We start from the raw sequence: 18,053 nt of genomic DNA on the forward strand, positions 1-18,053 counted from the left end.
AAGATGGTTTTGTGTTAAAAACATTAAAATAGAAACAAGTTTTCGCTCTTGCTGCAAAGCTTTGTCAAATCAGCAGGCTCACTGAACGAACCCTCAAGCCACTCACGTTTATTTCCTGGCTTGCTGGTTAGTCTGTGGCTCTTTTGGTCAGTGCAGTGTGCTGCCACAGACTGCACTGACAATGCCAACGTGAGGAAAACCAATCCCCAGACACTGGCGACACCTACATTAATGACAGAAACACAGAAAGATGTAATCTCGCCAATTTCAAGGCTCATTAATTTGTGTAACAGACGGAAGCTTGAAAAAATAATTTGAAGGGGGTTCTAATGCGTTTCCCCCTCCTTTCCTCTTGTTCCTTCCCTCATTGCTTCTCTCAGTGGAAACAGCTTTTTCCCTTTACTAGCACACCATGAAAACAAATGATTTTTATTCCAGGGATATTTGTAGTTTTGTTTTCTTTCTGCGCCCCAAAGGCATTAGCACTTCTTTGTTTAGTGTTGACCGCATTATGAGAGCTCAGACTTTCACTGCTGCAAAGCAAAACAAAAGAAAAAGACTTTTGTGAGTCAGTGTGAGAGGTTTGATTTGAGCTTTTCCAGGGAGGGCTCCTTGGTTGCGTGGCAGCCAGCCTGCTTTTTTGCTTAGGCTCGTAATTTTACCGAAAGCCCTCCTCAGCCCGAAACTCGGAGGAATGCAAAGGAAGCAAAACAACTAAAAGTGTGTCTCTCACACTGACAGGCACAAGTAAAGGTGGCTAGATGGTGTCAGGAGTAGTGAGGAAGAGAAAAGAGGGGAACGAGGAGTTTGACATCATCTCCTCGCCTAATGAAACGATATGTGTGCGACTGAGTTTCTACGTGTTGAGGTTCCCCAGGCTGACTGTGCAAACGTCCAGGCATCTCAAGTCACCTTCAAACAGCTGATGTTCGTGACACGTACTCCTCCCCTGCTCATTCCCCCTACAGTATCACTAATTCTCCACTGAGGAGGAAAGCCAACTCCACTCGTTATTTGTAAAAGTAGCACCTTCCTTCATCGCAGTGCCGTTCCCGCAACGACACTCAGCAATTTTTTTGGCTGAAGGTAGGTGTGAGAGCATTTTAGCTTAACAGTATTACGAATGCGCCCAAATATGAGCTGAGCAACAGCGTTGGTTAATATCTGCCAGTGTTTACTGGTGGCAGCTGTATCACAACAGTGATGTGTTGGCAGTGATGAAAGGTTTTAAAAAAGCAATTTTTATAATTTTATAAAATAAGAGTTGTTTTCCTGGCACAAAAGAATGAAAATGTACCCGTTTTGAGCCAAACTTCCATTTAAAGCATTATTTCGGTGCAAGCTTACGGAGTTAAAAGAGAAAACTCTACTAGTAATTGTGTTGTCACTAGTGATTAATACCATTTTCCTTTGGCATGAACGCCACATTCACATGCAGAGTAGCAGCTCAGACACATTTCAACCTTAATGCTCACTTAATGTCTCTCTTTGACTCATAAAAGCCTCTCTTTATGTTCTAATTACTGTGGTCAAACTACTGCCCGTCTTTCTAGAGAAAGGGAAAAAAAGCATCCAGGGAAACTCAGTAATCATGTTTCATGGTGCTGCACTGCAGGAGTAAGAACCCACCCACTTCCTCCACACTCTCAACCAGACGTGCACTGTCCGCCCAACAAAGGAAAGAAAATCCAAAAAATCTGCAGTGAGGAGTTATTGACCCAGCACTGATTTGGCGATGCTTCAGGACGCCCTGTGGCCCTTATGACAGTATGGTTTATGTAACTGCCAATGGAGCTCATACAGATGAGTGGTCTGTAACACACAATCCAGCGCACGCAAACGCAGACGCACACAAAACACTCGTAGTAAAGAGCACAAGCAGACACCCACTCCCACTGCCTGCACAGTGAGGATGAACACGCTGATTTCTGAAGAGCTGAAGAGGCAGGTGGAGAGTAAAGTTAGAGCATTGAGAGGGAAACAGCACAGCAGCATCCTGAAACGCACAGAACACGGCCGTAAAGGCTGCAGATGCAGATCGCTACGCCTTTATTAACATGTCACTGTCATGGAAACAAGGCGTCTACAGCCCCGCACGTATCTCTGTGTGTTACTGTGTGAAGCCTGTGGAACAGATATGTAACCGACATGGTGAGTTTGTTATTTTTAGTGCAGCGCTAACACTTCCGTTCTTCCTGCTGATGCCTCACATCCTTGTTGCCGCTTTTGTTTCCTTAAAGGCTCGGTTGTGCAGGCTAACAGATGGAAGTGATGAAGACTTGTGCTCGCACACTGTGGAGGAAATGAGGGGCAATGAAGTGTTGGGCCCTCATTTGTGGGGACAGGGCTTAAATCTGCTTTTTATTTCTAAAGCTACAGTCACACTAGGAAAACAGTAGTTGGATCAGAATTATTGTAACTGTAGGCTTTAAAACGGTTGCTTCAAAAAAAGGGACCAGGTTTGTGACCACTCATAGTTGTTGTCTTCAACATGACTTTTGCAACAGTAAAACAGCAGTAAGAGAGTTGAGGGTTTAGCTCACTGCCTTCAAATTCTTGTTTTAAAAATATTTTAGCTGTTTACACTGACCACTTAATTTAGGAATTATTTTTCTGGGTCGAACTCAGTTTTTCAAATGTGAATGAACAGTTCTGATCAGTACAATAATATGTGAGTAGTAATTTATCACTGTTTCACCTCAGACACAGCTAGAATCTGCTCCGGGTCAATCAGCTTCCTCTCTCCCTCCTCAGATGTGCTCCCACCTCCGCCAACAACAGCTCAAACTGCCACACTGACATCCTGAAATTTGTAGGAAACCATGAAATTCCTCCTGTTGCTGCCTTTCCCTGAGAATCGGATGAACCCAGAAATTTTTCTTGTTTAGAAAGATCAGGACCATCTCTTCATTTCAACTTCATCTTTTTCATTGAATTGTTTGCAAACACAATGGTTTCATTGCGGATATGCATTACATGTTACAAGTATGAATCTGATAAATGTGGAATTTTTCTGAAATCTGAAATTGATTGCATTTGGTGAGTAAACCTCTTTAGTCGGCTTTCAGTTAGGTGATCTAATTTGCAATTACCTGCACTCTGTTTGTCATAATACCTCAGTTATCTGTGATAAATTATTGATAATTACAAATGTGTTGCCGTCTACGTAACATAGAAATTCCCATTGAACAGAAGTCACCTCCACTACTTACATTACAGACAGAACATCAAAGATCTGAGACAGAAATTCTTCCACAATTAATGACGAACAATGACAGTCTAACTGCAGAATGACATCGGTGCTCTGCAACTTTGCTTTTATATAGAAAACCAGGTAGCAACCAGGTGAGTCGAGTCTGCTATTGCAAAGACACGCGTTGTAGACAACTTACATCTCATCAGTGCAGACGGATTCTGCAACAAGCTGAAAAAATGTCTGTGCTTATAAATTAGACAGCAATTATTAACAAACGTCCAATCTGTCTGAATGTGACTGCAGTCGCTCTGAGCTGAACTGCGATCGTTGCTTCCTGCAGGTGACCCATGTAGTCACCTTGCAATTGAAACTGGTCATCCAGAGATTTATGCTGAATCTGTGGGCAAAAAAGTCATAAATGAGAAACAATTCAATACAATAACCAGGCAGCATGGTTGTAATGTTGCCCAGTTTAGGGATCAACAGGTATGAAATCACCGCCCACTCATGTAAAATAATGTTGCTATTCTTGTCCCTCAGACCTGCCATGTTTTATTCTGTTTGTTGACTGTTTCTTATTCAGACATTAGAGAAGCATCTCTATACTTTCCTATCTATATCACGTTTAATTTTCAAAAGACATACAATAAAATAACAGAATAATAACATCATATTTAATATAATATTGGAACTCATTGGCCAACATGTAGTCTCGAAACCACTGGCTACCATCCACTGACTTTGACATTAAAGGTCTTCACTGCTGGCAACACTGATGGTGCTGAAACATTGGCTCATAGAAGTTAATAATCAGATAACCACTAGTTCCTCAGATCGTGTCTAACTGCAGGATGGCAGTAGAAGCACTCCTTTAAGGCTCCATTCATGTGGACCTGTTTTATGTAGACCTAACTACATAAGCACTGACTTGGTATTTTTTGCTTAGACGCATGTTAATCCTGACATTCACTGAACAAGTTTGTGCTTGAAAATGCTTTGAAAACTTAGAGTTTGACGACTTGATGATAAATCACACAAAAGCCAGGTTCAAAGTGTCGGTTTGCCTGCAGTATCCTATTCTGCAGGGCAGATAACCGACTTTGACTTGGAGTGAGGAAAATAAAGGCTCGCTCTCAGCAGAATGAAAGGAGGAGGATGATTTAAAGGATTCTCTCTGAAAAACCTCCTCGCTCTCTTCCCTCTCCATCCCCAGATGAATGCCCAATCAGAGATAAAACATATTTACATTTCTCTGATGTGCAATGCGCTTATGGTATGCGCGCACTGGATTTTCTGTTATTCTGTTTAGGGGCACGTGTGCATGCAGGGACTCTTGTTTGCACTGTACGCGTATATGTTTTATCCTTGCAGCACTGTAATTGAAAGCCCGGAGGCACAAAATTGCAATGCAGAAACAGCAGATTTGCATGCGGTGCGCTGCAATCGTAGTTTGCGTTTGTCATCTTCACCTAAAGGCACACAAACACACACACATCAAAGCATTGTTTGTTGACCTTGTGTCCCTTTGAGTCTGTAAATGATTAATGAGACACACAATATGTCTCTCTTTACTCTCTATCTCCCTCATCATCATGTAATTACTGTTTTCTTCTGCTTGATTGGTTTCTCATCTACTTGTTTGTTTCTCAGTGCAGGAAATTCGGTTTCTTGTTGTTCTCCTCCATCCTTTCTACAGGTGCACTGATTTTTTTTTCGAGTGCAGGGTAATCTGCAGCGTGAGGATAGCCCTCTTTCCCCCCTCAGTAATCTCACTCATCGAGTGCTGCTGTTATTGCAATTTACACTTGGCTCAGCTCCAGAGCAGCTCGGCCTTAATGGCTCCTCCGCTCTCCGTTGCACTTGAGTGTTATAGCTTCTCATCATCACCTCAGTGCTGAGCTGAGAACTCTTGCCATAAACACAATGACCTCAAGACGCTTCTTGAACTGTAGCCAAACTGTAACCTGTTAAACCCTGCAGAACCTGTTGTAACTTTAGTATTACACCATTATTATGGCGACGTTTACATCTGCAACTATTTGGTTGTGTCAGAGGAGAGATTCAAATGTTTCTATTGGTGCTAGACAGCATCAATAAAAATTTAATCAGAAATCAAAATTACAGCATCTTTGCAGACAATGTGATATTCAGTCACTTGACCGAAGTGCATCTCTGAAAAGTCTTTCCCTTCATTCATTGTATCTGCATGACATTTACAAATAAAACACTCCACGGTTGTGAGATTACTCTGTATTTCTCCTATGTGCTTTTATGTACAGTGGCCACTTTAGAAAAGACAAATAATTGTGTCAGATGAAAACGGCTTTAGTCACGTATGTGCAACATTTTTGTGAAGTCTTTGCACTCAGCATGTGTACTGGAGAAATTTGGATAAAACATTTGGTCCAATGAAATACTGGTTGGATAGCTCACCGTTGCTCTTGCGGACAACTGAGTTTTTCTTGACACATGGTTGCACTTAATTTGCTTTTACATTAAGTTCTGTTGGCAGACGTACATTTTCAATATCGCTTGATCGCATTCGTTTAATTGTGAGAAGTTAAAATGAAGATCGAGATTAAAATTTGATTTATTGTGCACCCCAATGTAGTAGCTGTTTGCTGTTACCAGGGTCCACTGTCACATACAACCACATGCACGCAAGCATGTCTGTATAGGTTAGGCAGGTTTGTGTTAGCAAATACTCGCACATACAGACACACATGAAGTGCCATAAATCCTGCATTAGGGGTGGAGTTCTGGCTCTACTCCTGTAAAACCTCTAAAGGGAGATTAAATGCCATCACATTTGGCTTTCTTTGACACAGGAGAAATGGATGAGGTCCTCACCCCATCTCTATGCTAAACCCAAACAGTCTGTATGAGCAACTAACCTTGGCTACTTGTATCTCCTCATGATTACTTAGAGCACTAAAAACAGCTTGGCCTTGTTTAAAGGACACTGACAGAGTTCAGGTTTAGGTTAAACAAGGACTGGATGGCATGTAACAACAGCCCTCTGTTGGGACTCTCCTAATAGACCGGACAGTTTAAGTATAAACTTCCAAGAACCCAAAAAAGCCCCCACAGATCAGACTATTTCTGCACTTCCTAAACAGTAAATAGATGGTCCATGATTCCACAGGGAGAATAAATCAGCAACTATTAGCCGGAAGGTCTTCTTCACAGTTTTTGCTTCCAACTCCTCAAGTCAAGCAACGCTTACATATGCACTGGTGTTATCTAAGAGAAGAGAGTCAGTGATTTCTACTGATGCCTTTAAAACCTCACAATTGTTATTTCGTGCTGTAACTGTGGCTACCAGATTTATGAAAACCACCCTCAGACATACTCTGCAGCAATTAGAGGATAAACAAGTAATTTTTTTAACACACAGCGTATATTTCAGCAGTAACTGTGGAAAAAGTGAAATATTAATGCTGATGACTAAATGACGCAACAACCTCTTCTCTGAAACTTGAATTTACCATCTCAGCTTAATCTCCAGTGTGCTTAGAGACAGATTGCAAACACCACCATGGTGGTTGCTGGACTAGTACATTATTAACACTGCTTCCTTACATTGTATTGAATTTGTCTGTATAATTGTTGGGAAACACAGATTAACTGCTACATAAATTCTTGCTGGAGCACGGCCATGAATGGTAAATGCTGTCATTTGAAATGTTAGCACTATCGGTTGGCTTTAAAGGACCATGAACAACAAACCCTTTTGTGAAGGATATGAATGGTTATATGTAATTTGTAACCATTTAACAACCCTAAATGAGGTGAAAATGACTGATTTGCTTAGTTTATAATAAATGGAATGGTCGCATAAATAGAGGAAGAAGTGTAGGTAAGCTATGGATCAAGTTGCTTTTATGCTACTATCTATTAATAGGCCTGTTGGACTGCTTTAGTGATACAAATAAATTTAAAAAAAATATCTGCGAATGGTCGTGTTGTAATAAAGCTGTGACGTTACATCAACATTATAGCTCCAAAAGCAAACACGAAAGACTCAGGCCCATGAGCTTGAGGCTAGTTTTGTGTGCAGTGAGTACCGATGCAGTGCAACGCAGTCTTGACTGTCCTCTTTTCTCCTAGTCAACTGGTGCCACAATAGCTTCTGGGAGCCTTCTGAGTGTATTGTGAAATATCAGCTCCAATAGCTCCAATGCAGGAAGCAGCTAATTTCATGGCTATTACTAAAGGCTGTGGTAGAGACTCAGTTACTCTCTTTGAACTGGGATTAGTAACGAGGAAGAACAAAACAGTGCTCTTATCTGGTCCTGATATTTATTTGGCGCTGCAGGGGTGACTGGAAGAGAGCTCAGCTGTTTTATTCTAATGTGAATTTTAAAAGTCACTTCCCTTCAGCTTTCTCCTGACAGACAAATGCAAAAGTGAGAACAAATCAGGAACACATGTTGACAGGTAAGCATCACCTGCAGTGTTGTATGCACTTTTTTTTTACACACTTGAAGTAATCTGTGTTTTGTTGTGGTTTGAACTGCATCAAAGACCAGCCCTAAATTAGACTTTTCTTCCCAAAAGGCACAGCTCTGTTGTGTTTGAGTTAGCGTGGATATTTCATACCCTCGCACCGCTCATGCTTCTCCTCAGCATCAAAGCACAGCGCACGCCGTTTGAAATTCATTGAAAGCATTGGATTAATAATGCAGGGAGAGAAGCTGAGAAAAGAGGACACGTAACGTGATGTTTTCTTGACTCCTCAGCTATTAAACCATGGAAACCCATCTGACATGACCGAATGGGAAACCTTTGACCGAGCAGGTGGATAGCTTTTAAAAGCTTGTGGTGAAAATAGCAGGAGCTAAATCCCCCAGGAGGCAGTCAGATACATGCTCCCTAAATGAAACCATTTTCTTTCTCTGTTTTGCTACCATGGCTTCTCTTCATTGTTTCCCACTGAATTTACTGGAGGTTAAAATAAAATAATAATAATAAGATATATATAGAAAAGAGATGAGTAAAATTCAATATCATATCAATAACTCTGCTAAGTATAGGTAAATAATGTCAAGCCCTGATGATAAGCACTGTGCAAGTGAAGGCCCTGTTTCATTTTCTGTACTTTACTTTATCTTCAGTCCTCTTTTATGCTAGTCTTGCAACTAACTTGCTACCAAGCTGTATTTAGCTTAAACTCTGGAGACAGCCAAGATGCTAGCTCCAGTGATAAAAAGTTAGCCCAGTACTAAAAGAGGCAAAAGCTGAGGTCCTCTGAACGAGTACATTAAATTTGCTCCAAAGCAGATGAGTACCATAGAAAGATGTGTTAAAATGCTCCAAAGCCACCATGAAAACAGCCTAAAACTAGCTAACACCTCGTAGCTGTAGTAGTTTCCTCTCATTGAATGTCTATATGTGAAGCAGTTTCTTTTCATAACTTGCCTGTTTAAACTGCATTGGGATAAAGAAACATTACTTTTGTGGCATGACCACTTTGTTACAGACAGTAGCTTTCTACTCACCTTCACTAATTTGGCACATTTATCTGATAAATAACATGACTTGCTCTTTGGTTCATTGTACAAGTAGAACATTTGGAGTCAATTTATAAATGTTTTATTTTGTTTTCTGTGGCTACAGCCAGTAGTTGGTGATGGTTTATATTAAATGGCTACCTTAAATATTTAAATAGAAATACAATTTGCGTACTGTGCAAACACTGTTAGAGGGGCATTCTTGGGTGACACAAGAGATCATCAAAACCTGCTTCGGTTGCTAGCAGATAGTTTAATGGAAGATACCGACTTGGCTGCAAACGCCGCCATTTACTCTCTGAGTTGTAGTGAGACTTGAAAAAGCATGTTGCAAGTAGGAAACAGATTTTTTATTTTCAGGGTAAATTTTGTATCTCATTGTAACTAACACATTTCCAGAGAACCAAGTTTTAATGTAAAAATTGATGTTCCTCACTTTACGTTGCACGTTTGCACAGTGTCACTACTGCTCAGTGGGCAATTTCAGAGTCTGCACACAACACAGAAACTACTGGTGACCATGGCAACCTGCTAGTGATAAAAGCACTCACAAAGAGGTTTACTGTGCAGCATTGTTTACAACATTTTCAAAGCTAGGGACTGTCAGCAACCACTTGCCAACCGGTCATGGAATTCACACTTTTCCCTTAGCAACCAGAGGTTGCCCAGTTGATCATCAACCAATCACCACACCTGCTCGCATTGGGGTTGCTAGCAATGTCACAGCAACTGCCAGCAACCTCACCCAACCAGTTGGGGAATACAGCCAAAGCTTTTAAATGATCAGAATTGGTAAAAGGAAGTGTAGCAAACTGGCATATTTAAAAAGCTGGAACTATAAAATAATGTAAAAATAAAATTTAATCTGTAACATATTCTTATGATATAATCATTGCATTCTGATCTCTGAGGCATGTATTGACTTGTATTAGTAATAAGAGTTGAAAGAGCCCAAACTGACTGCATGTTGATGGTTTTTGAGGTTTTTTTAAAAAGTCTTCCTTTAGCTAACAACCGGCTAACCAATCACAGGACAGAATCTTCCCCTGAACTATTACCAGTTATAACGGAGTTGTATCAGTTTCCATCTCAGTAAGAAATCAAACCATAAATTCTCCACCACAGTGCACTATTATTTTAGAGCTCTAAAGCATGTTGGATGATCTGGTTTCTGGTCACTCCCACTTCAGGCTCCAGGAACACATTTGACTGCAAAGGCTGAAAGTCTCAGTTTCTCCACCCCCCCCCCCCCCCCACCCCCCCAACCACAGGAGACAGTCAGAAAGTTGATTCAGGTCATTTATCTTCCCGGTGCCAATGTTTTTAGACTATATCTTAACTGCAAAGGGAGGTATTGATCCTGCTCTCCTCTCTTCATCCCCTCCTCCTCGATAAATAAGGGAGAAACGATCCCAGCTCACACCCTGATTATCAATATGAAAATGCATATTGTTGATGTTAAAGTGACATTGTAATTTCTGCAGTGATTTCCTGCAAGAAAGTTACTCGACTGCAGACAAACATGTCTGAGTTCAAATCGACTCACAGTGATTGCACGGGGGACTTTCGAGCCTTGTGCCATGTGTGTGGCTTCAGATGGAAATCGCACTGCAGAAATTTAGCAGAAATTTAAACTAAAAGTTTGCTAGTGAGCATTTCCTCCAGGGTGTCTACTTTCTGTGCATAATGATTTTTATTAAAGTGACAGTGAGTTAGGAGGGTTTGCACGTTCTCTCTCCACAGAACCCTTCGGTTGTGGCTCTGAAGATAAATGGGCCACCAAGGCGGGCCCAAACACAGGCCTGGGGATAGGGATAGCTAATACTGAATTAATTAGCATGGGCTGATATGGTGGAGCAGCAAACAAGAGGATCATGTGATGCTATCTGCTTTAGCTCCATTAATTTTGAACGCTGTAGGGAATGCTCTTCGTGTCAATAATTGAATGACAAAAATATATTTTTAAACAAGTAAATAAAAGTGCAGTGACATCATATTCATGCTTCCAGAGAAAAACTTTATTTCTCTGACAGGCTTAGTGCCCAGGGTTTAAGCGAAGCTAAGCTAACCTGCTATTTAAAAAAAATACAAAATGATATTTTATATCTTATAATATTTAATATTTAAAGATTATGAGTTCAAAAGCCAGGGAGGAGACCAGCTGAAAGCTCTGAACCCTATTCTTGTGAGACGAGTGGAGGGAGGAAGAAGATCTAAGAGCGCGAGGGGAAGTGGCAGCCTGGAGAAGGTCAGACAGACATGGAGGGGCGAGGCTGTGGATTGGCTTTGAACGGCCAAAGAAACATTTTGAAATTAATGTGGAATTTAAGTGGGAGCCAGTGAAGCTGTTGCAGAACAGGAGTGATGTGGTGAGTGGACTGTAGTGACAATACAAGCAACTGAATTCTGGACCAGCTGAAGCTTAAGAAATATATATAATATATATATATATTTTAAAAATAGACATCTGCTGATAGGCTGTGAAGTGAATTATCTGCTTGCTTGACTAATCACCAACATTAAAGGTATCAACTAAATGCTTTTTTTCCCCAAAATAAAGACACAAAAAGATTTGTGATGGGTTTTTTAAAATAAACATGAACGCCACACAGCTTTACAAGGATGTCACAGTTTTGTTCATTGGACAACGACTGATGTCAAAATGTGTACTGGCTTTTGACACTCAGCTACTCACCAAAAAAAAGAGGAAAAAGCAGAAGACTTGAGATGTTACTCCTCGCTGCAGCCCATCATCCTCCCTTCCTTTCCTTAATCTGTCTTTACTTCTTTTATTTGGTTTCTTTATGATAATGATGATGTGCCTTCTCTTCCTTGCTGTGCTGCATATTAAAAGCTATAATATGGTTCTAAGAATAGCTTTACCTAATCTGCTCACTGTGATGAAGTGTCACTCTTATACTCTTCTGTAATGTTTTAGCCTTTTCATGCCTCTAATGCTGAGAGTACCTGTCTGGATCCCAAACACTTTAACATACAAATGAAGGCATTTTACTACCAAGAGCTATATAGTTGTTTTTTTCTTACATAAACTTGTTTTTATGACCGAACATTTATTTTCCCAGCATACTGATATCTCATTATGAGGCAAAACTTTTCAAACTCCCCGGTGTTTGCGCTCACTTTATGTACACGCTGAGAAAATCACATGTTGCGTTGGCAGAAATGGGTATTACATACATTAACTGAACGTGTGCGAGTGTGTGTGTGTGTGTTATTTCTCTAGAGATTAGTGCCTATTTGCAGTTTGATGGGGGGAAAGCGAATGTGTTTGGAATACAGAGTTAATATGATGTGGCAAATAAATGGCTGTTGGATAATGAGACATGGCATTTAGATAAATGTTGCTGCTTTAGTGTTTAAAGGCATAATGATAATGCTATATCAACTAAGTGTGGCTATCTATATTTTATTTATTTAAAATCTATTTAGCAAACAGGTACGCAGTACCTACTAATGTCCTTTGGCTTGTTTTGGACCTGTGCACCTTTTTATTTAATAGGCTATAATCATCCTATGAATGTGTAATATATACTTTTAATACTATAAACTGATGTGAAATGTGGTATTAGAATGAAGGTACATAATGTAATTGGACTTTCTTATACAATAAAACTATACCTACAATGTACACATCCTCATTTAGTTGACGTTTAAGCCATTATTTAAAACTAAGGTTTAAGTACTCATCCAGCTGCATGAGGCTGTATAAGATATACTTATATTATCTCATAAATAGTGAGAAAAGAAAACATGTTGCTACTATTGTGACCTCTGTAGTGTCACAGTGACAAGTCATAGTAAAGAGCAACCCCTCGGGTACTGTGTCAGTCCCTGTCTTACTGTAAACTGTCTCTACTGTCACGGGCTCCTTGGTCCACAGGGCCTGCACTGCCCAGCCCACGTGGCCACATTTAAGACCCCCTCTGGCTTCATGGGGAAGGCATGCCAGCGCAGCCTCCAGTATGTCAGAAGCAATCATGAGACTGGGTCTTAATAACCAATAAGAGCACAGACCAGTGGCACGTAGTCAGGCCCTTTGGATACAAAGACAGGATGCTGTCAGAGGAAAGTCTGGTGGATTAAAATGAGAAGAAATCTGCGCTCCACTGACTCTTACATTTTGTTTTTTGTATTGCAGAGACAAACATCTGGAGCTGCTGCTGGCAACAATAAGACTTCTGGAGGACAAGGTAAAAAAAGTCACAAAATAATATATTAGTTTGTCATTTCCTTTGGAATATACTTGGACATTTATTTTAGGGGAAACAAACTGCTGGTGCAGGGAAGAGGAGATTGGAGTTTACAGTATAGGATGGTTTTAGAAGACAGATGACAGTAGATGGACAGCAACAAAGAGAGAAGGACATGCACAAAGACACAAATTCACCTCAGGCTTTCCATCAGATCTGTTCTTACAAGAGTTCAGGGAATGATGTCATCATATATAACATGGAGAACATTTGATAAATGTCAGAGATTATGTGTTTTTTTAAATCAAATTATTCCTTATTATTCAGAACAATATAATAATCTCTTCCCCTGCTTGGAAGAAGATCACCTTGTTTATATTGCTTATACTTTATGGCTTTACATTATTTGACAAGAGGTTTGTTTGCAACTTTGATGTCCTGATTCAGCTGGAAAAAAACACCCTAAAAACCAGGAGACAAAAGTGAGATGACCATCAGTGTCTGTAAACACACTTCTCTGATGATTGCCTCCCTGAGCAGAGACAGACAGCCTGTATGAGTTCAGTCCTGGGGGAAATAAAGTACAGCTCTGTGCACCGAGCGCGTTACAAATCATGTTTATTGTTGAGCTTTCTGTCATTAAACCCATCACAGCAGAGCAAATAAAGGCTTCAACGAGAGAACTAATATCCTTCCAGCTTTCACCTTCTCTAAATCATGGCACTGATTTGATGCCCTGACTCAGCAGCGCTGAGATGAGATGGGACCAAGTAGGCTGCGCTATTTTTATGAGATAAAAAAGTGAATTTCGGATCTTATTCACTTTATTTGTGGGGAACTGCATTAAAAATCAACAGCACCGCTGTTACACTGACACTGTATGTTTACAGATCTTTGACATGTCATAAATCAGATATATTAGTCATGTAAAAACCTTTTTTTTTTTAAAATGAAGTAGTGACTGCTTTAATTAGGCATGCCACACTCAGAAGTCCTGAACTCACAAAAAATAAATCACTTGGAGCTATATTTTCAAACCATAGAAATTTGTGAAGATGTGACGTGTTCTGTGCAGCAACAGCTGCTCTGTAAAAGGCTACTGTCGGTTGCTCCCAGATTTTTAACGCTAGATGCAATTCCTGGTGCAACCCCCAGGGGTTTGTGTTTCCACCCGGGGATCTTTTGCTTGTTAGGCGAATGTGTAACTAGTACACGGTGGAGCAGTTTTGTATGTAATCACAAAGCACGAAGTACAACAAACACAAGGCATTAAAGAAAGTTCAAAGTAAAACAGGAAATAGACGAATGCTAAACAGCAGCCGTGACAGAGAGAGGAGAACGGGCATCATCAGAAAGGCGAGACAGAGAGAAAACACTTGTGGAGCTAAAACTGCAACTCATAAAAATCAAAACATCACAGGAAACATAGTTAAAAACCTGATGCCAGACAAAGCAAAGCAGACAAAGCAGTCGTGGTATGTCTGAAAACTCGAACAAAAGAGAGATGACTGTTGATGGTTCCATGTATTTCTTTCTTTGTCTTTCCTAGAGAACCAATCTGGTTAGTACATGGTTGCTAATAGATGGCCACACACCTTCTCTACTTTTAAGTCATTTACATTTGTGCACATGTAAATTGGGCCTCATTTGTTGAATGAAGTCGGTAACGCATTCGACCGTTAGAAGCATCACCGCTCTGTTCCTGATGTCAGCATCATAAACCCAGGGGTGCAGCTCCTTGTGTGTATAAACACCTCAATAGGAAAAAAAACAGGGCTGGAAGCGTGCGATAATGAGTTTGTGTCACCACTGACGCAAACTAGAAAATGTTTTGTTTTTTTCATTCTAATCTATAGTAAGTAGGAAACAATTCTTAAGCTTTCTGTTGGTAGAAAGTCTAATAAGGATGTCCAAGCAACCTGAAGAAGTACCTGAAACTGACGTCACTGCAGTGGTTAAATTTGGAGCCATTGTTCAAGTAGGAATACGTGTAAAAAAACAAACCAAACAGACGGCCAGTTGACCATTATACAACCATGAAGTGTTTGTTGGGATTACAAACTGAACTGAACTGAATGGATAAAAATGAATTGTAGACTCAAACTAAGACTCACAATCATACAGGAATCAGACTCCAAAATCACAGAAATTCAAACAACAAAATTCAGAAACACAAAACCCAAAGGTGCCAAAAATGTGGCCAATATGTAGCTGGCAGAGTGCAGACCCAATTGCAGATTTGGAGACACGACCCGAACTTTGAACAGCATTTATTGCCAGAGCTTGGGGAGCAAAATACTCTATGCAGAAACTCAGACTAACCAGGAATCAAGCACTTACAAGTTACAAAACTGAACACGCACACATGGGGGAAAGTATGACAACGACAAAGACCAGAGGGAGACTCAGACAATAAATACACAGGAGGATGGAAGACAGGAACTCAATGCACATGAGACAAGGGACTCTCAAAATAAAACAGGAAACATAACAAACTCAGAAACAGACACTAGAAACAGGAACAGAACACAAACGTGACTGAAAGACGACTCACCTGAGACAACAAACAGAGAGACCAGAGAGCGAGACATAACAGGGATCACAGAATAGATTAAGAAGATAAACACATGCACACTATGACCTAGACAAGAAGCTATGAACTAGACGGACCAAAGTTAACCAAATACAGAGACAAAGGCTGACTACTCAAAGAGACAAGACAAGGGGCAGGTGACAAAAGAGGGGACAGATACAGTTCCAGAAATAAGAATATAGTACAACGGAAATAACCTTGAACTCGAAACACAGAATACCATAGGGCTAAAACCGAAAACGTTTCATTAGACCAAAAATAATTCCCAAACCTCTAAAACTCAAAGGACATGGCCCAAAAACCTAAGATGTAAACACACACCGATGTTTGTTGCATTACACACAGGCAGTATTGTCAGAAAATATTACAGTTTATGTGCAATCAGTTGATGAGTGTGATGGTGAGGGTTTTTTTTGCAAAGGTAATGATGTATTGCAGCGTTCCCCAACCCCCGGGCCTCGGACCGGTACCGGTCCGTGAGTCATTTGGTACCGGGCCGCGAGAGTTGAGGCTCAGGTGTGAAATGTATGGTTTTCAGGGTTTTTATCATTTTTCAGCATTATTTTGTTATCGTTTTTATCTTAAACTCAGTTTTCCTGGGTCTTTTCACGTGTTTTATGAATAAATCTTCTTTTTTTCGGTACCGGTACTAGTTTTATTTTGTTGTATTTATCCGCGACACCTTAAAGGCCGATCCGTGAAAATATTATCGGGCATAAACCGGTCCGTGGTGCAAAAAAGGCTGGAGACCGCTGGTTTATTGTATAGATAAAGTTACATAAAGCAACTTCAATTCAGTTTTATTTCTATTGGATCAAATCACAACAGCAGTCGCCTCAAGGCACTTTATATTGTGACGTAATACAACTTCAACAATTACCTGATGCCCAATGAGCAAGCAGTTGGTGACTGGGGGAAGGAAAAAAAACCTTTTTAACAGGAAGAAACCTCCAGCAGAACCAGGCTCAGGGAGGGGCAGCTATCTGCCACGACCAGTTGGGGATAAAGATTGCCTTTATAACTATACGTATTCAGAGGTAAACAACAACCTTAGAAACACATTCTGTGGAAGTGACAGAAAATGTTAAAAAATTAAGGTACAAAGATACAATAAAGAAGGGAATAAGTCTTTTTTCTACAATAGAATCAAAGCAAATCTTTTGTTCCAGTGTTTCAATTTTTTTAATTATCCACCTTAAAGAGTTAGAAATACTTAAGGGAGTAATCTGCCTGGAAAGTGCGTTTGAAAAGTGCATCCTCATTTGCGATTGAGAGAAGCTTGGAACCAAGTTCACGCAGCAGCTGACCCCGTCTAAAATAAAACAAAAAGTCGCTCCAATTAAACCGAGCTGCTGTTTCAGCTACATTATTCACCAACAGCAATTAACAGGATTATCTCGAGCAGGGTAAACACTGTGATGCAGGAGGCTAATTTTTCACTGCCTTTAAAATTCAGCTCTAGCATTTCACTCACTTAATGAAAAGAGAAAGTGAAGGAAACTACACGGCCCGCAGTACACATACACAAACACAGAATGCGCCTTTGTTGTCTGACCTTGAAAATTAATTTGAAGCCTGTAAAAACTGCTTTCCCAGCGTGTCTGAAGTGTGTTTCTTAATACACAGAGATGTGGGGGGAGAGAGAGAGTGGGCGAAGGGGAGGGGGAGTGGGAGTAATGCTGCTATTGACTCGCACACAGCACAGTCTTTAGAGGCAACCTCTCACAGGCTCAAGGACAGCCACAAACAGATGTATTCATATGCACTGGAACTCATTTTGAACTGGGTACGTTTAAGTACATGCAGCTGTGACGCACCTCAGAGATGCAGAAGGGGCTGTTTCCCTGATACCAGCGGGTGGAGGATGCAAGTGTTTTCTGCAAAGATAAAGACGCCAGATTGAATGTTTATCAAGTGGATACAAATGAATCTTTTTTCTGCTTTTCTGCATAAAGAGTTAGAGAGTGCTGGCTGCTGGTGCTCATAAATTTTACTCTTATTAAAAGAGGGTGATTCAGAAAGTGACACAACAGGTTGTTATTGTTTTAAACGTACAAAACAAAGTCTGCAGAGTGATAATAATGTGCAAAACCTGACATAGATAAAACAGAAGTAACTGCAAATGATGTTGATCAGAAGAGGTCATTTGCAGGGTGTCCTATCTGCTATTTGTTAAATATATAGCTGGAATATTATTTCTTTTCATGATGCAACATGATGAAATTTTTCTAATTTTACTACTTTAGTGCAAAACCAAGGTTTGTTTATCTAACCGCAGAGGAACCTGGACCTTCATTTGAGGCTTTTAGAGTTTGACGTGTAAAAGAATCTGTAATTATATTTCTGTTCAAGGTTGAACTCATTTACAGAATAATTCAGCCTGTTTAGCTAAAATGACTAAACTTAAACGTGTAAAATACAAAACTTTTCACTTTAAAGTTTTTCAGTTAGCTTCCCTGTAGGCATTTAATTTGAGAAATTCATGCATTATATTGACATTAACAGTGCTTGAAAGAGAGTAGAGTCAAAGCACCTGTGAA

The 18,053-nt window shown here is 40.2% G+C and overlaps 1 protein-coding gene across 1 annotated transcript in view; it reads left to right on the plus strand.

Annotated features, from left to right (window-relative positions):
- pcp4b (Purkinje cell protein 4b) overlaps positions 1-18,053 on the plus strand; it is a 42,584-nt gene that overhangs the window by 12,607 nt on the left and 11,924 nt on the right. Inside the window, exon 2 of the mRNA XM_085130456.1 lies at positions 12,869-12,920. Within this exon, the coding sequence (XP_084986582.1) occupies positions 12,869-12,920 (52 nt within the window). The remainder of the gene's footprint in view (positions 1-12,868; positions 12,921-18,053) is intronic.

This window comes from Neolamprologus multifasciatus, chromosome 14 (genome assembly GCF_963576455.1).
Source record: "Neolamprologus multifasciatus chromosome 14, fNeoMul1.2, whole genome shotgun sequence".
NCBI lineage: Eukaryota > Metazoa > Chordata > Actinopteri > Cichliformes > Cichlidae > Neolamprologus > Neolamprologus multifasciatus.